At 38.2% G+C, this 23912-nt stretch overlaps 2 protein-coding genes across 3 annotated transcripts in view; one reads left to right on the forward strand and one right to left on the reverse strand.

The window, feature by feature from the left end:
• The window catches only part of ankrd27 (ankyrin repeat domain 27 (VPS9 domain)), a 668625-nt gene extending 650207 nt beyond the window's left edge, over nt 1-18418 (reverse strand). For both annotated transcript variants that reach the window (XM_039763577.1, XM_039763578.1), the window contains exon 1: nt 18276-18418. The gene's annotated coding sequence lies outside the window, so the exon portion shown is untranslated. The remainder of the gene's footprint in view (nt 1-18275) is intronic.
• Nucleotides 18419-18585: 167 nt separating this feature from the next.
• On the forward strand, nt 18586-21726 carry LOC120535626 (regulator of G-protein signaling 9-binding protein). Its single transcript, XM_039763579.1, has one exon. It carries the CDS (start codon nt 19070-19072, stop codon nt 19784-19786), a length of 717 nt encoding a protein of 238 aa, XP_039619513.1. The 5' UTR covers nt 18586-19069; the 3' UTR covers nt 19787-21726.
• Nucleotides 21727-23912: the final 2186 nt, after the last annotated feature.

Below are 23912 nucleotides of genomic sequence, written 5' to 3' on the forward strand. Positions count from 1 at the left end.
CATTTTCCTTTAAAATTCTCTGATATAATTCAGAATTCATTGTTCCATCAATGCAGATGCAGCAAAACAGGCCCAAACCATGATACTACCACCACTACGTTTCACAGATGGGATAAGATTCTTATGCTGGAATGCAGTGTTTTCCTTTCTCCAAACATAACGCTTTTCATTTAAACCAAAAACTTCTATTTTGGTCTCATCCGTCCACAAAACATTCTTCAAATAGCCTTCTGGTTTGTCCACATGATCTTTAGCAAACTGCAGACCAGCAGCAATGTTTGTTTTGGAATAGTGGCTTCCTCCTTGCAACCCTGCCATGCACACCATTATTGTTCAGTGTTCTCCTGATGGTGGACTCATGAACATTAGCCAATGTGATAGAGGCCTTCAGTTGCTTAGAAGTTACTTTGTGACCTCGCCGACTATTACACGCCTTGCTCTTGGAGTGATCTTTATTGGTCGACCACTCCTGGGGAGGGTAACAATGGTCTTAAATTTCCTCCATTTCTACAAAATCTGTCTGACTGTGGACTGGTGGAGTCCAAATTCTTTAGAGATGGTTTTGTAACCTTTTCCAGCCAGATGAGCATCAACAACTGTTTTGCCGAGGTCCTCAGAAATCTCCTTTGTTTGTGCCATGATACACTTTCACAAATGTGTTGTGAAGAGCAGACTTTGATAGATCCCTGTTCTTTAAATAACACAGGGTCCCTACTCACCTGATTGTCATCCCATTGATTTGAAAATACCCGACTTTAATTTCACCTTCAAACTAACTGCTAATCCTAGAGGTTCACATACTTTTGCCACTCACAAATATGTAATATTCGATAATTTTCCTTAATGAATAAATGACCAAATATAATATTTTTGTCTCATTTGTTTAACTGCTTTCTCTTTATCTACTTTTAGGACTTGAGTGAAAAATCTGATGACGTTTTAGGTCATATTTATACACAGAAATATAGAAAATTCTAAAGGGTTCAAAAACTTTCAAGCACAACTGTAACTCAATTTTTGTCTCATCAGTCCAAAGCACTTTGTTCCAAAATGAATCTGGCTTGTCTAAAACAGCATTTGCATACAACAAGCGACTCGGTTTGTGGCATGAGTGCAGAAAGGACTTCTCATCACCCTGCCATACAGATGTCCTTTGTGCAAATTGTGCTGAATTGTAGAACAACGTACATATACACCATCTGCAGCAAGATGTTCTTGCAGGTCTTTGGAGGTGATCTGTGGGTTGTCTGTAACCATTCTCACAACACTACGCATATGCTGCTCCTATATTTTTCTTGGCCTGCCAGAACAGGGTTTAACAGCGACTGCGCCTGTGGCCTTTCATTTCCTGATTACATTCCTTACAGTTGAAACTTACAGTTTAAACCTCTGAGATAGTTTTTTGTAGTCTTCCCCTAAACCATGATACTGAATAATCTTTGTTTTTAGATCTTTTGAGAGTTGCTTTGAAGATCCCATGCTGTCACTCTTCAGAGGAGAATCAAAAGGAAAGCACAATTTGCAATTGACTACCTTAAATACCTTTTCTCATGATTGGACACACCTGTCTATGAAGTTCAAGGCTCACGAAGCTAATCCAACCAATTTGGTGTTGCAAGTAACAAGTATTGAGCAGTTACATGCATTCAAATCAGCATAATTACAAGGGTACCCAAATATTTTCACAGCCAGATTTTTTTACATTTGATTTAATTTCATACAACTAAATACTCCTTCACTAAAAATATTTGTTCGGAAAGCACCCCAGTACTCAGATGTTCCTAGGAAATGAAAGATACACCACTGTTATCTTTTTGGTTGAAAGTAGAGTAAATTATGCAGATTGAGAGGGGTTCCCAAAGTTTTTCATGTGACTGTATATATTGCCCAAAAAAATTAAAGGAACACTTTGAATACACATCAGATCTCAATGGAGAAAAAAAGTCATGCTGGATATCTATATTGATATGGACTGGGTAATGTGTTAGGAACGAAGGATGCTACATCATTTGATGGAAATGAAAATTATCAACCTACAGAGGGCTTAATTCAAAGAAACCCCAAAAATTATAGTGAAAAAATGATGCGGCAGTCTAGTCCATTTTGCCGAGATTTCATTGCAGCAACTCAAAATCATACTCAGTAGTTTGTATGGCCCCCACATGCTTGTATGCATGCCTGACAATGATATGCTCCTAATGAGACGACAAATGGTGTCCTGGGGGATCACCTCCCAGATCTGGATCAGAGCATCACTGAGCATCTAGACAGTCTGACGCACAACCTGGTGATGTTGAATGGACCGAAACAATGTCTCAGAGGACATTCTATTGAAATGTTGTATTGGATTTAGATAAGGCGAGCATGGGGGCCAGTCAATGGTATCAATTCCTTCATCCTCCAGGAATTGCCTGCATACTCTCACCACATGAGGCTGAGCATTGCCATGCACCAGGAGGAAGCCAAGACCCACTACACCAGCATAGGGTCTGACAATGGGTCCAAGGATTTCATTCGATACCTAATGGCAGTCAAGGTGCAGTTGTCTAACTTGTAGAGATCTGTGTGTGTCTCTCCATGGATAGGTCTCCCCAGACCATCATTGACCCCCCCACCAAACCGGTCATGCTGAACAATGTTACAGGCAGCACAACATTGTCCATGGCTTCTCCAGACCCTTTCACGTCTAACACATGTGCTCAGTTCAGGGTGAACCTGCCCTCGTCTGTAAAAAGCACAGGGCGCCAGTGGTGGACCTGCCAATTGTGGTATTCTATGGCAAATACCAATTGAGCTCCACTGTGCCATGCAATGAGCACAGGGCCCACTAGAGGACATCGGTCCCTCAGACCACCCTCATGAAGAAAGTTTGCAATTGTTTGATCAGAGACATTCACATCAGTGGGCCCCCTCTACCACTTAACTGATCAAGTTTCATTGACTTGATGGTATACCCGGATTAAAAAGTGCTCCTTTAATTTTTTTGAGCAGTTTATATATACACACATGCATACATTGGGGGAAATAAGTATTTGATCCTGTGCTGAATTTATAAGTTTGTTCACTTACAAAGAAATGAACAGTCTTTTAATTTTATGGTAGTTTCATTTTAATGGAGAGAGACAGAATATCAGCTAAAAATCCAGAAAAAAAAAAAAACACATTACATTAAAGTTATAAACTGATTTGCATATCATTGAGAGAAATAAGCATTTTCTGGCTCGAACAGATTGGCTGTGTGCCTGACTATAATCAATCAATCATTACAGATACTCCTGATCTCAACTCATTATGTGTCAAATGAATCAATTTCTTCCATTCCAACTTCTCCATCACCATGGGCAAGACCAAAGAGCTGTCAAAGGATGTCAGGGACAAGATTGTAGACCTGCACAAGGCTGTAATGGGGCTACAAGACCTTCAGCAAGAAGCTTGGCAAGAAGGTGATAACTGTTGATGTGTGTGATTATTTGGAAATGGAAGAAATATAAAATGACCATCAATTGCCCTTGATCTGGAGTTCCATGCACGATCTTACCTAATGGGGTGAGGTTGATCATGAGAAAGGTGAGGGATCAGCCCAAAAATACATTGGAGGAGACTATTAATGATATGAAGGCAGTTGGGAACACAATCACCAAGAACACCATTGGTAACACACTACACTGTAATGGATTGAAATCTTGTAGTGCCTGCAATGTCCCCTTGCTCAATAAGGCACATGTACAGGTCTGTCTTAAGTTTGCCAGTGACCATCCGGACCTGTATGTATTATACTTCACATTATATATAAATAATTTTATATTATACTTTTACTGCAATAATTAGTGTTGGGAGGTATACCAGTTCATACCAAAAACTGTTTATTTTTGTTATGATATGGATTTTTCTTATACTGCAACAACGGTTTATACAGTAATCCCTCCTCGATCGCGGGGGTTGCATTCCAGACCCCCGCGATAGGTGAAAATCCGCGAAGTAGAAACCATATGTTTGTATGGTTATTTTTATATATTTTAAGCCCTTATAAACTCTCCCACCCTGTTAACATTATTAGAGCCCTCTAGACATGAAATAACACCCTTTAGTCAAACGTTTAAACTGTGCTCCATTACAAGACTGAGATGACAGTTCTTTCTCACAATTAAAAGAAAGCAAACATATCATCTTCAAAGGAGCGCCGTCATAAAGGAGCGCCGTCAGGAGCAGAGAATGTCAGAGAAAGCGCTCGCAAAGAAAAGCAAACAATCAAAAAATCAAGACGTGCTTTTAAGTATACAGAAGCACCGCGATAAAGCAGCATTTTGTAGAGGAGCGTCCGTGTCCTCTGTGCAAACAGCCCTCTGCTCACACCCCCTCCGTCAGGCAGAGAGAGTGAGAAAGATAGAGAGAAGCAAACAAGCGCCACGCGGGAAGCATATCTTATAGCATTGAGGAGTTTTAGTTAATATGTAATACATGCTCTGAATGGGTAGCTTCTAAGCCAACTGCCAATAGCATCCCTTGTATGAAATCAACTGGGCAATCAAACTGAGGAAGCGTGTAGCATAAATTAAAAGAGCCATTGCCCGCAGAAAGCGGCGAACCAGCGAAAAATCTGTGATATATATTTAGATGTGCTTACATTTAAAATCCGCGATAGAGTGAAGCCGCGAAAGTCGAAGCACGATATAGCGAGGGATTACTGTATAGCCTAAACAATCAGAACGTGGATCAGTAGGAAACTGTTTAAAGGGGGACCTTTTTCACTCCTACACCTTTAAACATGCATGCAACAGATTATATGCGTTAATGGAGGTACTGAGTTCTGAAAATGGACAGAGAACATTTCAAAACTGAAACTGTAGCAGACGATAAAATTGAACATAATGACACAAAAGAACTTTTGCCAAAAAAAGGAGCCGTGTCTGTTGTCTGAAGATACTTTGGTGCTAAAAGGTCGGATGTGGACCAAACAACTATTTACTGCAAATGCTGTCAAGCTAAAGTTGTCACCAGAGGCAGCAACACGAGAAATTTGCTGCACCACCTTAGCCACAGATATGCCTTGTAGTACCATCAGGGGTGCGGAAATCCAACGCCCGACTTGTCCGACACAGGTAAATTGACCATCGGACAAGCGTGTTTTCTGGTTTCAGTTGTCCGCGGACAAGTGCAATTTTTCTGGAGAAAAAAAGAATTAAATGTGCAGTGCAGGGCACATTTTTACCACTACTTTCAAATTTTAAACATTTGTGTATGTACTTCGTGCGGAAACAGTTTACTTAGGCATGTTCTTCATGTCTTAAATTGGTATTCAATATTGTTTACAAAATGATGGCTGATCTTTCAAAGGGGAAGCACTCTCGTGGTCTTACATAAGTATTTTACCCTACTATTTACACGCTTGGAGATGCGGTCATTTTTTCATGCCGACATTACGATGTAATATGATGATTTTTCATTATAATTGATAACTTTTATATATTAAAATATAATTTTTTCTACATAAAAATGCGGTCATTTCACCTACAATTCAATTGTTTTCGCCATATAAAGCTTGTTAGGCATTTGATCTTTTCTGAAATTTGTGATTTCGCGTAGGTTGTGATATATTGAGGAGTTAAGAAATTTATTGCGTGACATCAATTTTGATGAGCTGTCTATAGATCGTTTTTGATTAGAGAATTTTTCATATAAAACAAGTTGGTTTCAAGCGCTGTCAGTTTTTAAAAATAAAGAAAACATTCTAACGGTTTCCAAATTTTATGAAATATCAATAAAAATCTTCACTTAGACGCGATTATTTTTTTTTCCCCCCGACAACATCGGTAATATTCTTTGGAAATGTAACCTCTTGCTGAATTTCGAATACGTCATTAGGAATTACCTGCGTAACCCATAATGCACTGCGGTAAGCACGTTCTCGCTATATGCGTGTTGTTGAAACTGAAGTAAGTAGCATCACGGATGAGAAATGGATTATTTCTTGATTAAAACTGGCACAACAGGCCTTGAAAAACCTAAGGAAGCGTAGTAAGGCCACTGCGAAAAAAATACGGACACAGTGAAGACAAAAAAATGTAAATGTCGAGATTAAAGTCGACATGTTGACTTTATTCTCGTAGTTTATTTTGTCAGTTGAATGTCGCAAACTAAATTTCATCTCAAAATGAATGTTTCATTTACTAGATTTTCTCAAACCCCGTCATAAATTAATGTAGCACATTAAATGCTTTATATTAAGTGTTCCCCAACCCAGTTGTTAATCTCTGCGCGCTTCTTAAACAGACTTTCTCTTGCAGTGAGAGGTGCCGGCAGCAATCGCCGCACATTGACTTCATGATATTCCTGCTCAATGAACATTCAGAATACGAAGATAAATACTTGATATCTTTTTCACGATGAAATGCATTAAAGCATGTATTAGACATGGGTGGCGGGAGGCACGGTGGCGTGACTGTAGTGCTGCTCCCTTGCATTAAGGAGTTCTCAGGTCTACATTCAGTGTAGAGAAGTTTATGGCAGGTGTAACGAGGCTCCAAAAAACTGGATACTGTATTTGAATGGGTATTGCACAGGTTTAACTGAAATATTGTGTAAATGTTGGGCTCGTGATCTGGAGGTCAGAGATACGAACGAAGAATTCAATGGATGTTTTTCTGAGCAGGCTTTTTCTTTATTGCATGTTTGCTGTGTCTACCGTACGTACTAAACCCCCAGTTCCTAGCCTTTGTCTTTCTCCATATAACCAATCACCACCACGATAAACGTCTTTGTGAAATTAAAACTAGTTATAAACCTAGACCTCAGTTTTCAGAACTTTAAAAACAATTTTCATTATACATGTTTAATTATGCCATCCATTCAGAGGTCTAAGCTTATAACTAGTTTTAATTTCACAAATACGTTTATCGTGTGGTGATTGGTTATGTGCAGAAAGAAAAAGGATAGGAACTGGGGGTTTAGTACGTCAGATAGAGACATGAGTCTAAAAGTAAGAAAAAAGTTGGTTCAATTGAAAAAGCGTTTTTTAAAGCTGAACGCTCGAAGGGTTAAGCGTTATGCTAGGCTGTTCAATACTGCTTCTTTAGAAGAGTTTGACCCATGACCAGCTGTGGAATTCTGGCTGTCACCTGGCAACAGGCACATCACTCATAAAAAACCTGAAAAGTCATCAGCATCCACTTCTGCAGGACCATCAGTCCAGGAACCATGCAGTTCAGCTCAAGCAGAAATGAACAGCATTCAGCCCATGCTGTCTGAGATGGTAAAGATTCTTGGGGAAGAAGATGTTGCAAGACAAAAGTTGAAGAACATGGCAGAAAATGAATCAGGACAGTGTTCTGTTATGTAACTGTAATATATGAAAAAAGAGCTAGTTTAGCTATAATGAAGGCATTGTTTATTAGCCAGTTAAAATAAGGGAATCTTTTATATAATGTTCTAGAGCAAGGTGGCAAAATACTACTCCATGAAAGAACTTTTTTCAGTTTTAAAATGGAAGGCAGTTTTGGTATCAATAAAAGAGATCAGAAAAAATAAACTATTTTTCATTTTTGTTATTTGTTTATGGGCAAGTGAATTTAACTGGCGGACAAGTGAATTTTCTAAGTTTACCTGTCCGTGGACAAGTAGAAACAAATTTGATTTCCACACCCCTGACCATGAATGTATAGAACTAAGATTGGCACCCTCCACGTATTCAGGTAAAACTGAAACAGCTAGAGGACACTTGAGTCAGACGTCACTTTGCTAGAGGTACTGCCTACAACAAAAAAAGCAAGCAGTGGATCAAGATAACCAACTCCATTACAATTCATATAACTAACATGTTAGTGGACAGAGATTAACAGAAAACATTAACAGAAACTATAGTTGGTTTACAAAAAATATTTATTATTTATTCCTGTTCTAAGACATGTTCAGTGCAATACAACTTTTGACAAGCACCTCTGGATTTTACTAAGTCTAAATGCGTCTTCGGATGGTTGAAAATATGTTGTCAAAATTATAGTTTAAGCTGTTTGCAATATTTGTTCAATAAATAGGTACTATATTTTGACTGCAACTGTTATGCAATGTGATTCCTTCTCTTCATTAGTGCCAACACCTTGAAAACTATCACTTTAAGGGGCCATGCAAACCTGTATTAATACTTGTGTAAACATTAAAATGTTTTTTTGTACAATGTACAATTCTCATGACAGTAGAATAGGTTATTCTTAGCCAGTCTACTGCAGTAATTGCAGTGGAAAATGTGGTTAACAACCACTCTTGCATGGAAAAAAAATACCATGGAATATCGTGAAACCGGTATAATTTTGAAACATATCGTGATTTAGAATTTTGGTCATATTGCTGAGCACTAGCAGTAATTAAGAATTATTGATCTTTGTATACCAGAAAGACTATCCTGGGGTCTTCTGTAGGAAATAAATACACGTGGTTCATCCATTGTTTCAGTTAAAAATTAATTCAACCAAACAATGAAAAAAAAAAAAAAAAAGTTATTAAAGTAGCAAAGACGAAGTCAAGAAAAAAATGTTTTCACTTTCAATGAATTCACTTTCAATTTGTATTTTTATAAATTATAAAGCACTACATTAATATTGTTACATTTCAAAGCTTATGCTGTAAAATTAAACTGATTAAGCAATTCATCAGTTTATTATATTTGTACATTATTATAACTTTGTTTACACATATCGCACACATATTTAATAACTAAAACTGCAGCGAGAATTTTTAAAAATCATTTAAAAATGTGTCCATGAATGTAAATATATTCTGTAAATCCATTCATAATCCATTTAGACTATCAGATTACAAACAAAATGTCACATAGATAATCGTATATCAAAGAGTGGTAAAACAACAATAATCAATACATTTTATTTAAACTTATATCCACAAACCAAGACTTGTGAATAATATTTTTAAAAAGTTCAAAAATAAACGCAAAGCACAAAACATGTGTGAGGACTCAAACAAGCTTTTGCAAAATTTATTAACAGACAAGAGGATGTCCCACCCTTCCAAATTCTTGGTAGCCACCCGAGCCGTAACTGGCCAATTCTTGGTAGGCGATACGAGGCGCCACACACTGTGTGCCTACATGAGACATATAAACTGTTGTTTATACTGTTGTGATCTGGGGCTTTATCCTTTTAAGAAAACAGAATGCACTTTTAAATTTTCTTGGGCTTAGGAATGATTTACTGAAGACATGTCTAGCAGTTTAGACTAGTTTAAGTAGTTTATTTTCACAGTGTAACATACATGCAAGATTATAAAACGAACTGCAGGAGTGCAATAATATTTAATGCACATAAATTAAATTAAAAATGCATTCTGTACTAAATTTCCTTAAGATGGATGAATGGATGCAAGGCATATTGCTGTATTAATTTGTGAAGGATCGAAAGAAAACTTGAGTTCAGGTAAAAAAAGGTTGTAAACATTCCATTAGGTCACAATTTCATGAATAAGTTGACGATTATATAGTATTTTTAATTACTGCAAATGTTCGCTGTTAAAAATTGCTACTACATTTTAACTTTCAGCATCAAAAACTTAATGCCTAGTTTCAACACCTGGCAACCACTGTTCAAAGTTACTGTTGAGACATGCTTATGATTCCCAAATAAGATTCAAGAGATTTCAGAAAAAAGTGACTTTCAAATTGCTTAGATACATTAGTCCATTATTTAATTAAGTATTTACGTAAATAAAGTTCATTTTATATAAAAAGAAAAAATGTATGGAGACCTGTAGGGGAATAACTACATCAAACAGGACAGGAGTGCATTTAAATATTAATTTGTAAAAAAACATAGATGATCACTAAAAATATAATGGATGAGGAGTCTTATCAATCAAATAAAAAGGGTAACAACTAGCCGAAGCCCGCCATAGCATACGGCGGTGTAAGAATAGGAATGGAAAACGGTGAGAAAGGAATTCAGAAATCAAGAATAAATAAATACTTCTTGAAAGACGCAGGTGTGAATAGGTGTTTGGTGGTGACGACAGATAATGAGTCGAAAGATCTAACCCTAGAAAAAGCCACGTACAACTGACCATGGCTGAAGACTGGTTGTTAGAATTATTGTGAAGAGTAAACAGCATGTGGAATATCAGGTCTGTGCTCCAGTCTTTGGGTATCCAACAGTGCATATAGAATTTCCGGCCAAGCAGGATTACATGTGAAAGTGATAAATAAATGAGGCTGTCCGAATTTACGTACTATAGCCATGGCATCCTGCTAGTTTTGGTGCATGTATCTTGGACTTCCTGGAAATGTGGATGGTAATATGATCATTTTGCCTACACATACGATTTTATTTTCAGCGTTTGCTTGCAGTGCGTCTGACAGTCCTTTGTATTGTTCCACATGCAGATCGTGTTGATCTAATGTGAGATAATTGAGTCGCACGCCCTCTGTTTTAACATACGCATCTACGACGTACTGTTGGAATAGTTCGCCGCTGGAACTAAATATATTCCTCATTGCTAATCTGTACGTGTAAAATTGGCATTGAGTAAGCCTTCTTCGCTTGGCGTTTTTTTTATCTGAAACATTTTGTAAATCTTTGTGCCAGCCATTGTCTCCATAAGGGAATAAAAGTGGGTTAACCATAGGATTGCAATTCATATTGAGCGTGGAAATCGGTCTACAGGAATTCCCTATGGGACAGATGCAAATGTCCCTTTTTGCAGGCGGTTCACCATCTTCTCCGATGAACATTGCAACATTGGTGTGACATGTCGGGGCATTGCAGCGTCGTAAATTCTGCCTAGGGTTTTCCTCGAAAGGCTTTCGTACAGCTGCTGTTGAATTGGCCTGAGCGATTTAAGCGTACTGCAGTGTCAGCTGCGTGTGGGCGGGACCGGTTTTGAGGGTTGACAAGGGAAGAGAGTTAGAGTTGGTGGGCATGGTTCAGTCTTACTTGCGCTCACTGTCGTGCGTGCCCTTAGTGAATTTATATATATATATATATATATATATATATATATATATATATATATATATATATATATATATATATATATATATATATATATATATAGATAATAAACTATTATGCATGGACAAGCAGTATTTAAAGTATCAGAAACTATCAAAAAGAGGTCTATAAAGTTAGCCATGTAGAACAAGATATATAAATAAGTGTCATGAAAAATTAAACAAAATTTTACCCCAGATAAAAGAGTTACTACTGGATAAGTAATAACAATCAAACTGAATTTATAAGCGCAGTACATTAAATAACTAGCACTGTTTCCCAAATAAGTAAAACTTACATTTATTAGCAGAAGACACTTTACCAGTTCTTAGGAGGAATAGCTTAAACAAAAAAAAATAAAAAATAAAAATACAGAGTGGTCTCTCCTAGACTTTCGTGTATACACATATATTGGGATAGATATTTGAGGAGTAAACCACAAGACAATGATTTATTTATATTATGTACATTAAAGAACCATCAACAATAAATCAAATTAGTAATACATTGAAAAAATATTATAAATTTGAATAAATCAGACTCTGCAGCTGCATGAATAAAAAAGTACCACTTCCAGTTATCAGAAATAGCTTAGAAGTTGATAGGAATCTATCAAGTCAAGTCAAGTCAAGTCAAGTTGGGCAGCATGCACTGATACAGTGTGTTGCCGCACCCACTAAACGACAAAACAACTCGTGACCCCGGTTTGCAATGCCCCAGGCTGACGCACGGTTCAGTCCCACCCTCCTGAAATGACCCTCTATCAGCCGCAGCCAAGTGTTACGTGGGGGACCCCTTGGCCTGATTCAGCCACTCGGGTCCCCAACAATGAGGATCTTATGAGCCAGATCAACCTTGGGGAAACGCACCACATGGCCGTAGAGCCGTAGGTGACGCTCCATCACAATGCAGGTAATGTGCCTCATTCGGGGCTCCATGAGCAACCGCTCATTTGACACAAAGTCAAACCAACGGTACCCAAAGATTTTCCGGAGAGACACAGTACCAAAGGAATCCAGTCTTCGTCTCAGGTCACTGGGTAGCGTCCATGTCTCGCAACCATATAACAAAACAGGAAGCACCAGGACTCTAAAGACTTGGACCTTTGTCCTTTTGCATAGACATCGGGAGCGCAACACACCTCTTTCCAACGACCTCATGACCCCCAATGCTCTCCCAATCCATCTACTGACTTCACAGGAAGAGTCACCAGAGACATGAATGTCACTGCCAAGTTAAGTAAACCTCTCAACAAGGTCAACACTCTCTCCAAAAACAGACACACTGCTGATGGCTGTGCCCAAGAGGTCATTAAAGACCTGGATCTTAGTTATTTTTTTTCAGGACACTCGCAAGCCCAGACACTCAGACTCCTCAATCAATCTCTCGAGCACCCTGATCAGAGCCTACATTGACTCCGCAAAGATCACAGCATCATCAGCAAAATCAAGATCTGTGAATCTTTCTTCCCCAACAGATGTCCCACAGACACTGAACCCCACAGCCTTGCCCAACACCCAGTCCATACAAGCATTAAACAGAGTAGGAGCAAGAACACACCCCTGATGAACCCCAGAATTGACTGGAAAAAACGTGGAGGTCCTGCCTCCACTCTGCACAGCACTCTCAGTGTACAGGCCAGCCATGATTTCCTGCGAACCCTCAGGATGTCTCAGAGGGAAGCTCGATCAAGTGAGTCAAAAACTTTGCGAAAAACGACAAAGTCTGCAAACAAAACTCTACCGATATTTGCGTTTACGATCTACGAGAACCCTCAGTGGCAGGATGTGATCGATGGTAGACTTCTCAGACGTAAAACTAGACTGTTCCGGTCGCTAGTAGGTAAGCAAGTGATCACGGATCCTATTGAGGACGACCCTAGCAAGGACCTTACCCTGCACCAACAGCAGCGTTATCCCCGTGTAGTTGCTGCAGTCCAGGCGATCACCCTTCCCTTTCCAAATAGGAACGACAAGTTTCGTCTCCCAAATGAAAGCAAAGATTGCTTGCAATGCCAGGTGGACAACCTTACCACCAGCCCGGAGAAGTTCACCCCGGATACCACAGATCCCTGCAGCCTTTCCCCCCCCTCAGCTGGTTCACTACCTGCACCATCCACAAATAGTAGGTGGCAACCTACTGGACCTAAGCTGGATCGTAAGAGTAGCAACAACAAGTCTGTGGTCAGAATTCACAAACTGGGCACTTCTGTAGACCCTGTAGTCTTGTAAGAGCCTCCAGCGTCTGCCCACAAGGATGTGATCGACGTCCTTCACTGCCCCACCAGTATTGGAGAGCCAAGTTCAATAGTGCGGTTCAGGGTGCTGGAACCAGGATCCAGCGATTCACAGCCCCTGACCATTTGCAAAGTCAAGGAACATGGAGCCACTTTCACCACAGTCACCAGACCCATGAGGACCGAGACAATGCTCATCGACAGCCCTGTCAGTACCAGCGGTTGCATTAAAGTCACCCATGACCAGAGGAGTGTCACCTTGCGGGCATCCATCAACCACTGGGTGAAGCTGCGAATAAAATGTCTCCTTCGCCGAGACATCACGGACCACGGTCAGAGCATACACGGACAACAGACAAGGCACCCAGGGAGTGCCGTAATCCGAGTCTCATAATACGCTTGTTGAAAGGACTGACATCGGACACCATCAGAAGAAGCCAATCAACCACAGCAACAGCTACTCCCCAAGTATGACAGCCATCAGACCAACCAGAACAATAAAAGGTGTATCCACCTACAGAGATCTGGCCAGTCCCCGGTCAGCGCACCTCAGAGAGTGCCACCACTGAAATGCGGAGATTCCGCAGCTCCTCCGACAGCAGAGGAAGATGATCATCTTGCCGGAGAGACAAGACGTTCCATGCGCCTGCCCTTATGGGCCGCCTCAAATTGAGACCCGAGTGTTGCCGTGCAGCGGGCCACACCTCAGCACCACACCAGTTCCGATCCCCAACAGACCTGACCCTGTTGGCTCTCCAATAGTTTCGATTCTTCCGGGGATGGGACTCTGAGGGCTTTCCCCCCATCCCCTTCATAATGCTAGCAGCCTTCCTACGGGCAGCTGCAGTAGAGTTACTCCTGCGGGGAGCAAAAAGAAATTCTTTCTGTAGTCTCTGAGCTTTGCGAAGTTTTTTTTTTAAAAAACGGTGGCTGGAGTGCCAATACTGCCACTAACCCCCATGATTTCCCAGCAAGTTGGAGGACCGCTTGTAGGGCAGTTTAACGTCATCCCCAGGACTGAAATCTAGAAATCTATAGTGCCCTCCACAATTATTGGCACCCCTGGTTAAGATGCGTTTTTAGGTTTCTAATAAATTGTTTTTTTTTCCCAAAAAATAAAGGCTTACAAAACAAAAAAGAAAAAAATCCAACCTTTAAATGAAGTATGTTTATTCATTGGGGAAAATAAATCCACATTAAGAAATACATTTTTTACATGAAATTATGTGTGCCACAATTATTGGCACCCTTGCTGTTAATATGTCGTACAAACCCCTTTAGCCAACAAGACGGCACTTAATCTTCTCCTTTAACATTTCACAAGGTTGGAGAATACAGAGACAGGGATTTTTGACCATTCCTCTTTGCACAGTCTTTCTAGTTCGTCCAGAGTCCTGGGTCCTTTCTTATGCACTCTCCTCTTCAGCTCACCCCACAAGTTTTCAATGGGGTTGAGGTCTGGGGACTGAGATGGCCATGGAAGGAGCTTGATTTTGTGCTTTCTGAGCCATTTTTGAGTAGATTTTGCCATATGTTTAGGGTCATTATCCTGCTGGAACACCGAATGACAACCCATCTTCAGCTTTCAGGCAGAGGCCACCAGATTTTGATTTCAAATGTCCTGGTATTATAAGGAGTTCATGATGCCATGCACCCTAACAAGGTTCCCAGGTCCTTTGGAAGAGAAACAGCCCAACAAAATCAGATCCTCCACCATACTTTACAGTGGGGATGAGGTGCTTTTTTGCATACTCATTCTTGGATTCACGCCAGACCCACTTAGAATGTTTGTTGCCAAAAAGCTCAATTTTAGTTTCATCTGACCAAAACACACAGTCCCAGTTGAAGCCCCAGTACCGCTTAGCAAACTCCAGACGTTTACGTTTGTGACTGGAGGTGAGAAAAGGCTTTTTCCTTGCATGTCTCCCAAACAGCTTGTTGTCATGGAGATAGCATCTTATTGTTGTCATGGAGACTTTGTGACCCCCAAGATACCACTCTTTGGTGCAGTTCTCTAACGGTGAACTTTGGAGAATGTTTTACTTCTCTTACCATCATCCTCACTGTGCGTGGTGGCAAGATAAACTTGGGTCTTTGTCCAGCCTTGTCTGTCACTGTTCCCATTGTTTTACTCTTCTTTGTTATTCCTCTGACTGTAGATACAGGCAGGTTTAGGCGAGTAGCTATTTTCTTGTAGCCATTACCTGACTTATGAAGGTCGACACACATCTGCCTTACTTGAACTGCATGTCCTCTTGTCTTTCCCATGTTGAAGAGTGGCTAAGAGCAATAGGACTCTGTGTCACGGCATATTTATACCCCAGGGACACAGGGACTCATTAATTACTAATTAAAAGTTCCAATTTAATCTGATCAACTTTAAAAACCAAACTAGAAAATTACAAAAATGCTTCAATTACATTTATTTTATTGGAATTGTTCGGAGTGCCAATAATTGCGGCACACATGATTTCATGTAAAAAATGTATTTCTTGATGTGGGATTTTGTTCCTAAATGAATAAATGCTCTTCAATTAAAGGTTGGATTTTTCTTTTTTTTGTGTTGTGAGCCTGTATTTTTTGGGAAAAAAAACAATTTATTAGAAACCTAAGAACACATCTTAACCAGGGGTGCCAATAATTGTGGAGGGCACTGTATGTTTTGTGCCAAATACTTGTATGCAAAATTTGGTTGATCTAAGTGAAAGTGTACTCAAGTTATCGTGTTTACATACATAAACAATTCCAAAAATGGATTTTTCAGACTCAGGAATGTCTAAAACATCAAGATTCATCAAAATCTCAAGGCTGAGTTTTTGGATGATTATAATACTTTCCCTATACTTCGTATATGAGAAAGTAAAAACATGAATACTGATAAAATTAAAAAAGAAATATTTGTTTCAGGACAATGGCTTTTCCCAGATTTTGAGCCCTGAAATAATTAATTACAAAAGTCAATTTCCAGGAAAAGGTACGGTCCTTAAAACTCATTGTAGTAAAAAGCACTACCTCAACCTCCAACCTAGAGAACCCCAAGGTCAAAATTTTAGATTCCAAAGTAGTCTATTTCATCAACCTGACAAAGAGGGATATGTGTGGAAAATTTTGTTAAGACTGGACTAAGGGTGTGGAATTGTACAAGGAACAACCCCACACATACATTGAGCTTTAAATGTAAAATGAAGCCACTAGGCCAAATCAAAATGAATCATGCATAAATATATATAAAAATGTGAAACAAAAACATTCCAAAAGGTATATTAATAAATGATTACTTATCCCATTCACAAATTATAATCAAAATACATCCTCAATTTGTAATTTCACTCCTTTTGTGAAATGTTGAGAAAAAATTCATTTTCCCATTGTACTCTGGGATCTCTAAAAGGAAGGGACTTTAAAATGGTTTTATATATTATAGAAATGCTGTCCGAGTTTTCAAGACTGATCAAGATCTCTTCTAGAATAGAACTAGGAGGGAAGTGAGGAAAATTGGGCAGATTTTGTTTAGCAAAGTTTCTAATTTGGAGACAGTGGAAAAATTGGATTGATGGGAAACTAAATTTAGAGTGTAATTGTTTATAGTATGCAACGACATAATTTATATACAAATCTCTAAACATTTCAAAATTTCATAATTTCAAAACATTAAAAACTGTGTAGGTTTGAGAGAGTGGAAAAAGGTGGTTATCATGTAGAGGTGCCGCAGATATAAAATATTCTCTAACTTGAAGTGCTTTCTACGTTAGTTCAATATCCTGAGTGAATGAAGGACAACTGGTTTGTTAGTATATTGACAATACCTTGTATTTACTGTTGGACAAAGCAGGGATTATAAAGAGGTATGTAGGATTTCATTTATATTGCTGACCAAGCTAGTATGTGTTCACCTATTTGTGTCAGTGTCCAGGTTTTTATAGCTTGTATGTTTGCCACACAATAGTAAAACTGAAAATTAGGTACACCCATATAAGCATCCGATTTAGCAAATTTAAAAGTTAATCTTAGTATTCTCTTTAATAGTACTTTCTAAACATAGTCCTGAAGACAAAACTGTGGCTGTAGGTTTTCAGACCCACCAATTTTCATAACTAGTGACTCTTTTCAGTTTTAAGTTGTTTAAATAAAATACATTTTGTGCTGTCAAACTTCATAGTGTGGGATTTACTTTTTGTTAAAAAAAGGAGGATCTGGCCCACCCAATCATAGCTGATGTAAATGTATAGTTAAAAGAAAAAACTGGTGTCTGCAATGTTGCCTTCACCGCTATTAAATAACTATCAGCATTAGGATACAAATAAACAAACAAAACTCCTCAGGAAAAAAGTGAACTACAAAGTGACAAGTTTATAATTATGGCAAAAATTATAAACATGTATTAAATGTTTATGAATGTAAAATTCCCCACTCCTGTACTTTAATATAAGCAAAAAGTCGGAAAAATTCAGCTAATTTAGCAATTACATTAAGGACTGCTTAAAAAACCGATTCTGATTGTAGCGAAAGCCTGCAGACACAGGGAAATCCCAGAACTGAACATTAAAACCAATTCAGTCAAAATACTCAACTTGAAAACCAATGACAAGCTAAAAGAAACGTATTAAAATAAATATAACCGAGTGAAGGGTAATAAGATCGCTGCCTATTCAGTTCCAAGATGAGGCACGACGGGAGCATTACTTGTTCACCAAAAACGAAAACCTCCAGTAATATTAAGTTTAAGAATTTGAATATATGTGATGAATTTCTATAATAAAGTTACTACTCGCTGTGTTTGCACATACAGTATATCATGACGCTCAATCATAAAAAAGACGTTCGGGGGGAGGGGGAGTTTCAATTCAACGCGAGCAAAAATCGCAAGAGACGCACATAGATGGGCGCGCGTATGACGTAAGCAAGCACGGGTCTCAAATTGAAGACAAAACGCAAGTGTGTTGCTTACAACACCGATAAAACACACTGTGACAGCCTGCATGTGACAATGCCGTCAAACTACAGTACACACCTTATCCACGGTTTAAAATTAAAATTTTGTAACAACTTACCTCTTAATATTACCGAAAACAATTCATCTAAATGTTAAACTTCAGCCCAATACTCTGTAATGTAACATAGTTTTCCCTGTTAGCACTACCGGGTTTCCAAAGTTTGAACAGGAATAGGACGCACACAACAGGAAAGTGTTACGTTTGACAGACAACAGCTAAGAACCAAACATCTGCTGACTCTTTGTAGACAGACAATTAATCTAGCCAATTACGTGTCGAGGTAAAAGGACTCATTTTTATTCTTCGGGTTTGATTTCAGATAGGCTAAGAGCATTGGTTGTAAGCGTTACAGGCGGGTCACGTGACTGAGCCGCAGTTTTTAGTGCTATTTAAATACAGGATCGCCTAATTGAGTTGGATTTTACCGTAACAGGAGCAGTGACAAGAGTGTTAATGTATACAGCAGAATTTTAACTTTTCGTAATTAGCCTTGGTGACTAATGCAATAATACATAACCGGCGTATCTGATATTTTTCGAAAGAGCACATGGTTCTGGAATTTGGTGTTATTTAGTTCTAATTTATCTAATACGCAGAGCCGCTTGTGTTTACCAAAACCGTATACAGTGCCATGAAACATTATCAAAGACGTTTATTCAGGATGGGACCAAGCTTTCTTCTCAAAACCTGATTATAATCTGTTTCGATATGCTTCCTGAGGTAGAGCAAATCCGACGGTATCGACGGGAGGGGCTTTGGAGCTGTGTTCAGCTTTAAAACGAACTCAATTACTGAAAGACCTGTTGTATTAGACGTCCCTCATACTGTAAAGACTGCCAGGCCTGTCCAATATGGGGAAGGAAGAGTGCAGAGCGCTCCTGGAGGCATTAAACAAAGTGGCTGCCTGTTACAGGCATTTGGTTGTAACCATCGGAGGAACGTCTGATTCGCAGAACTTGAGAGAAGAGCTAAAGAAAACTAGGAAAAAGGCACAGGACTTGGCAGTAGCAAACCGGAATAAACTCACTATGTTCCTGAAAGATAAAACCATTAGCAAGGACGATCGGGTAGAATATGAGAGGCTATGGGTTATTTTTACGACGTGCATGGAAATCCTGGAGGTAGACATGAGAAAGGCATTGGAGATGGGACAGGAGTTCCAGCTGAATGCACCCAAAAGGAATCTCATTCAGACAGGTATGAGTGGCGGGACAACTGGCGTGGCTGCCAGGGCTATGAGCGCTCAGAACATGAAATACGAGGCAGACAACAACATCGACGTTGTTGATTTGAAAGACTTAGAGAATGAGATAAACCAGGTGGGCGAAATGATGATGGAGATGGAGATGAAGGTGAACGTTCCTAACTGGACAGTGGAAGCAAAGCAGGACCCCGGTGCTGAGCTGCAGTCCATTATTAGTGTCGGCGCTTCCTCTGTCGGCATGATCTCTTTAAACGAGCAAAATAAGTCCGTCTGCGATATAACTCGCCTTCTGGCTGGAATCATATTCACTGCCGTCCTGATCATCGCTGTAGTTTTAGCAGTTCTAGTTATACAGCTATCCTGAACTCCTAAATATATTTTAACTCCCTCAGTGTTTACAGTGTCACGGATTATAAAATGTTGTTGTCCTTTGACCTTTCAGGGGCTAGCTTCTTTTGCCCATTTTTACATTTATAACACAAAGATCATATTTGATTGGTGTACACGACAGAAGTTTTTATCTGGTGAATAAGCTTGCAGCAAGACAGTCTATTTTTTCTTCAGAATAAGAATGAAATATACAAGGAAAGAGAAAGCGAATGAAGCATGCCTTTTACAAATACTGTACATTAAACTAGTGTAAAGGATTGATGCTTTTTAAACACGACAGCGATACGATAGGGGAGTGACTTTTAACAATCATAAGACTAGAATGGTCTTTCCGATCACTGCTGGTTATATATCTTCGCCAATTACGGAAGACAACCGTAGAAAATGGCTGTCAGGCGCTGAAATGTTTGTCTTGTTTGTGATTTACCCCCGCCTTTTTAAAAATCCTTTACGATCCATTATAAACAACGGGCAGATGTGTCGGGATTTACGTCGGGATAAAGACGAAGAACACTTATCCCTGGAGATTAAGGAAGGTTTATTGCTAAAAATAGACAATTTCTGATTTGAGTTTTTTTTTTCTTTCATTTCTGACGTTCAAATATGTTACGTAAACGATAGGTTCAGATACCTGTTAACTCAGCTGCCATAAGGTCTTATTTTACTTCTTTAAAGGGTTTCGCGTGGTTACAGCATATCCGTAAATATCATCCCCCCATCTTTCCTTTTTAACGCATTTGTTTGGTTTCTCTTTTGTGTATTTGTCCAGTTGATGCTAATGTAAATTATCTGAAATGTAGTGTGAAAAACACCTTAGTACTTCTGTCCTTTGCACCACCGGTACCTTTATAAAGCTTGGATATGTTTGCAGTGATGTGCTCAAGTCGTACTAGGGGCATCCTAATTTTTTCAGTCAGGGGAATGTGGAAAGGTGGAAAAACTTGTAATTTTTTTTATTCTCTTTCGAAATGTTTGCAGTATGCAGTCATGCCTGGTTAATGTAAACATTTGGGTCATTTATGAAAATAAACAAATGGTAATTGACATGCCTGTCCAGCTTACTTTATTTCTAGAGCATACAACTTGTGAAATTTGCTGTTCTGTTTGTTGTAAAGAAGTCTACCCATTTCCAGTTATGTAAATAGCTGATGGCACATTGCTTTTCACAGTTCATCTGGCAACAGCAGCATGACTTGGGTGAGTTTAGTAAAGCCAGTTTTAGGCTAACATGCCTGTATTCCGTTTCAAAGTTCAATGGTATGCTTTAACTCTCTGAAAAGAAACATTAAATGCTGCTTATAAATCATGAATGTTAAATTTCATTTTTATATACTTGGAGTAGGTAGGAATCAATTATATGAGTTTCAGATATGTTTCTGATTACTTGACTAGAAGAAAAAAATATGATTTGTACTCAAATGTTTTAACTTCATATTCTTCACAAACAAGCCATTGTCTCTGGAGCATTGAAGTAGCAGTGCTGACCAGTGACCACTTTTGCTACTCCTTGCTTATAAAACTTTACTTCCTAAATATATTTCTAAATATATAAATGGTAGAAAACCAGTCTTCATGCAAAAAGGATGTGATGTTCAATTCAAATTAAGCAATGTGTTATGTGAAAGTTGAATCTTGAGATTTCTTTAGGTTCTTACTTAACGTTTGTTAATATGTTAGTTGAATGAAAGTAAACTGTTTTGGGCTTAATGAAGTGTTCTTGTTAAAACATTTCTCATATTTATGTATCACAATCTTTATATACATTCTGTGTTGCCACAATTTGTGAATGATCCACAGCACAAACTGTATTTCATTATCTGTATGTTTGTATTTAAACATTCTGAATATAGTGCTTTTTATGAATATGATGTTTGTAGACCTATAAACATGAAGCTATTAAATGTATAAATAATCTCTGGTATTTGACACACATGGTTTAATAGGTGATACTGTCAAAAACCTTCCATTTAAATAATTCTTTCAAGGCTTCCATATGAAACAGGTATAGCAAAAGTGACTTCAGAGAGAGTCACTAGATGTGTCCATTTAATACCATACAATTTTGTAAACCCACTTAATCCTGAGCAGGGCCAAAAGGGGCTGGAGCCTATACCAGCAATAAACATTCACAAGGCAGGAACAATACCCTGGATGTCAAGTCCATCGCAGGGTAAACACACTTGCATGCACACACCACACGCACTAGGGCCAACAACTTAGCATCATTTATCCATAAAAAGTTTTGGACTGTAGGAGCAAATAAGAGCTCCCATAGGAAACCCCTTCAGACACAGGGAGAACATGCAAACTGCACACACTGAGGACTCATTATGAAAACCATGGTTATCTTACTAGGAGGCAACAGTGCCACCATTGCACTGCCCTATCCATTTAATATCAAAATTAATTTATCTTGAATGATCAAGCCCACTTAATCCAACTCAGGGTCACCACGGCCAAAGCATATCCAGATAGCCCTTTAGATTGGACAGGAACCTCACCTGGAAGGGGAGATAATGAGTTGTATTAGTTGTTTTTAAAGTCACAAATTAACCTAACAAACACATGTTAAGGATATGTGAGAAGAACCAGAGTAGCCAGAGAAAAACATATGAAAAGAGATGTTGGAAAATTACCTATTCTGTATGTAAAATTTTCATTTTCATTCTGTGAATACCAGTTTACAGTTACTGATAACTAGTAGGCAGTGGTTGTCAAGGCATATCCGGTCAATTTGTTTTTGTTATCTCAGTTAAATATATGGAATTATTTTAAAAATATCACACTTTAAATCTGTACATTTTATCATAAAAATTATATGTTTCTGGTGTTTTTGAAATCTGTTTCCAAAACATTTTCAGTGCTGTTTTCATAAAAAAAAACTGCAAAATATGGTGTTGAATAGCTTTAGCATTAACTAAATATACTGTATTCAATTCAGTGAATCATATGTAGTTTAAGTAGAAGTGTTAGCATTAAATGATAAAGTTCTGAACATCATACATGTTATTTTTTGTAAAGTGAAAACATTTCAATTAAAAGCAGCACAGCTAGGTTAAAGCAGGTCAGTGAACAGTCATAAATCAACTATCAGTGTATCTACAGAAGCTCTGTATTTCTTTATTTAAAGAGCTTCTGTAAAAAGACAAATTTCCCCTTTGGGGCAAATGCAGCTCTATCTATCTATCTATCTATCTTTCTGTCTGTCTGTTCAAAGGTTCTGAACCTTATTGTATGACACTAGATACAGTCTTACCTCTGCTCTTTAATGCTGAATGTATGATATGAAAATTTCACATGAGTTGACTTCACACTAAACAAACTAAAGCTGTTAAATGAATAATGATTTATGCTGGAATATGTGTTGTGAATATCATAAATAAAAAAATGATTCTAAGTGTCAAGTACATTGCAAGCAAAAAATGGTATCAAGAACAGTAAATAAAGGTAAAGTTTTCACTTGGCACAAAAATAGGATAGCCAATAAATCTTTATAATGCAGTCTGTCATAAAGATACATAAAATGAACTACACAAGCATTTTTAAAATCAAGTTTATTTTACAGCATTTTAAAGTGTTACACACAGGTAACAAGCCCTGATATAAATGCTGCAGAAGAAGAGCAACAGTGAACTACAGTGAAAAAAATATGGCTTTTTGAAATTAATTTTTAAGGTTAGTCGATGCATGATTTTTTTCATGTAAATCCACAAATGTACAGTATGTTTATTTTTATTTTTATTTGCCATTTGATTCTTAGTAGCATCAGCTCAACAATTTTGGGTAGAGTTTACTACATTTTTTTAAGTAATTGCAGCTCACTCAAAAAATAACTTTTGGGATTTTGATAATTATTTAATGCCATGTTTATCAACTTAAATAAATTAAGTAAATTATACTTAAATAATATGTGGTATTTATGGCTTAAATTAATTAATCACACCTAGTTTATTCAGTAATGACAAAAAACTTTTTTATAAATGGGGTGTAATAAACAGTCAAATAACCATTTATAATATATCAACACCAACTATAAAGATTAAGAAATACTCATTTGTTTTGGTTGATTGCATTTTTTGCAAAAAATAAACACTAATTAC

The sequence above is a fragment of the Polypterus senegalus genome, chromosome 9 (assembly GCF_016835505.1).
Source record: "Polypterus senegalus isolate Bchr_013 chromosome 9, ASM1683550v1, whole genome shotgun sequence".
In the NCBI taxonomy this organism is placed as follows: Eukaryota; Metazoa; Chordata; class Cladistia; order Polypteriformes; family Polypteridae; genus Polypterus; species Polypterus senegalus.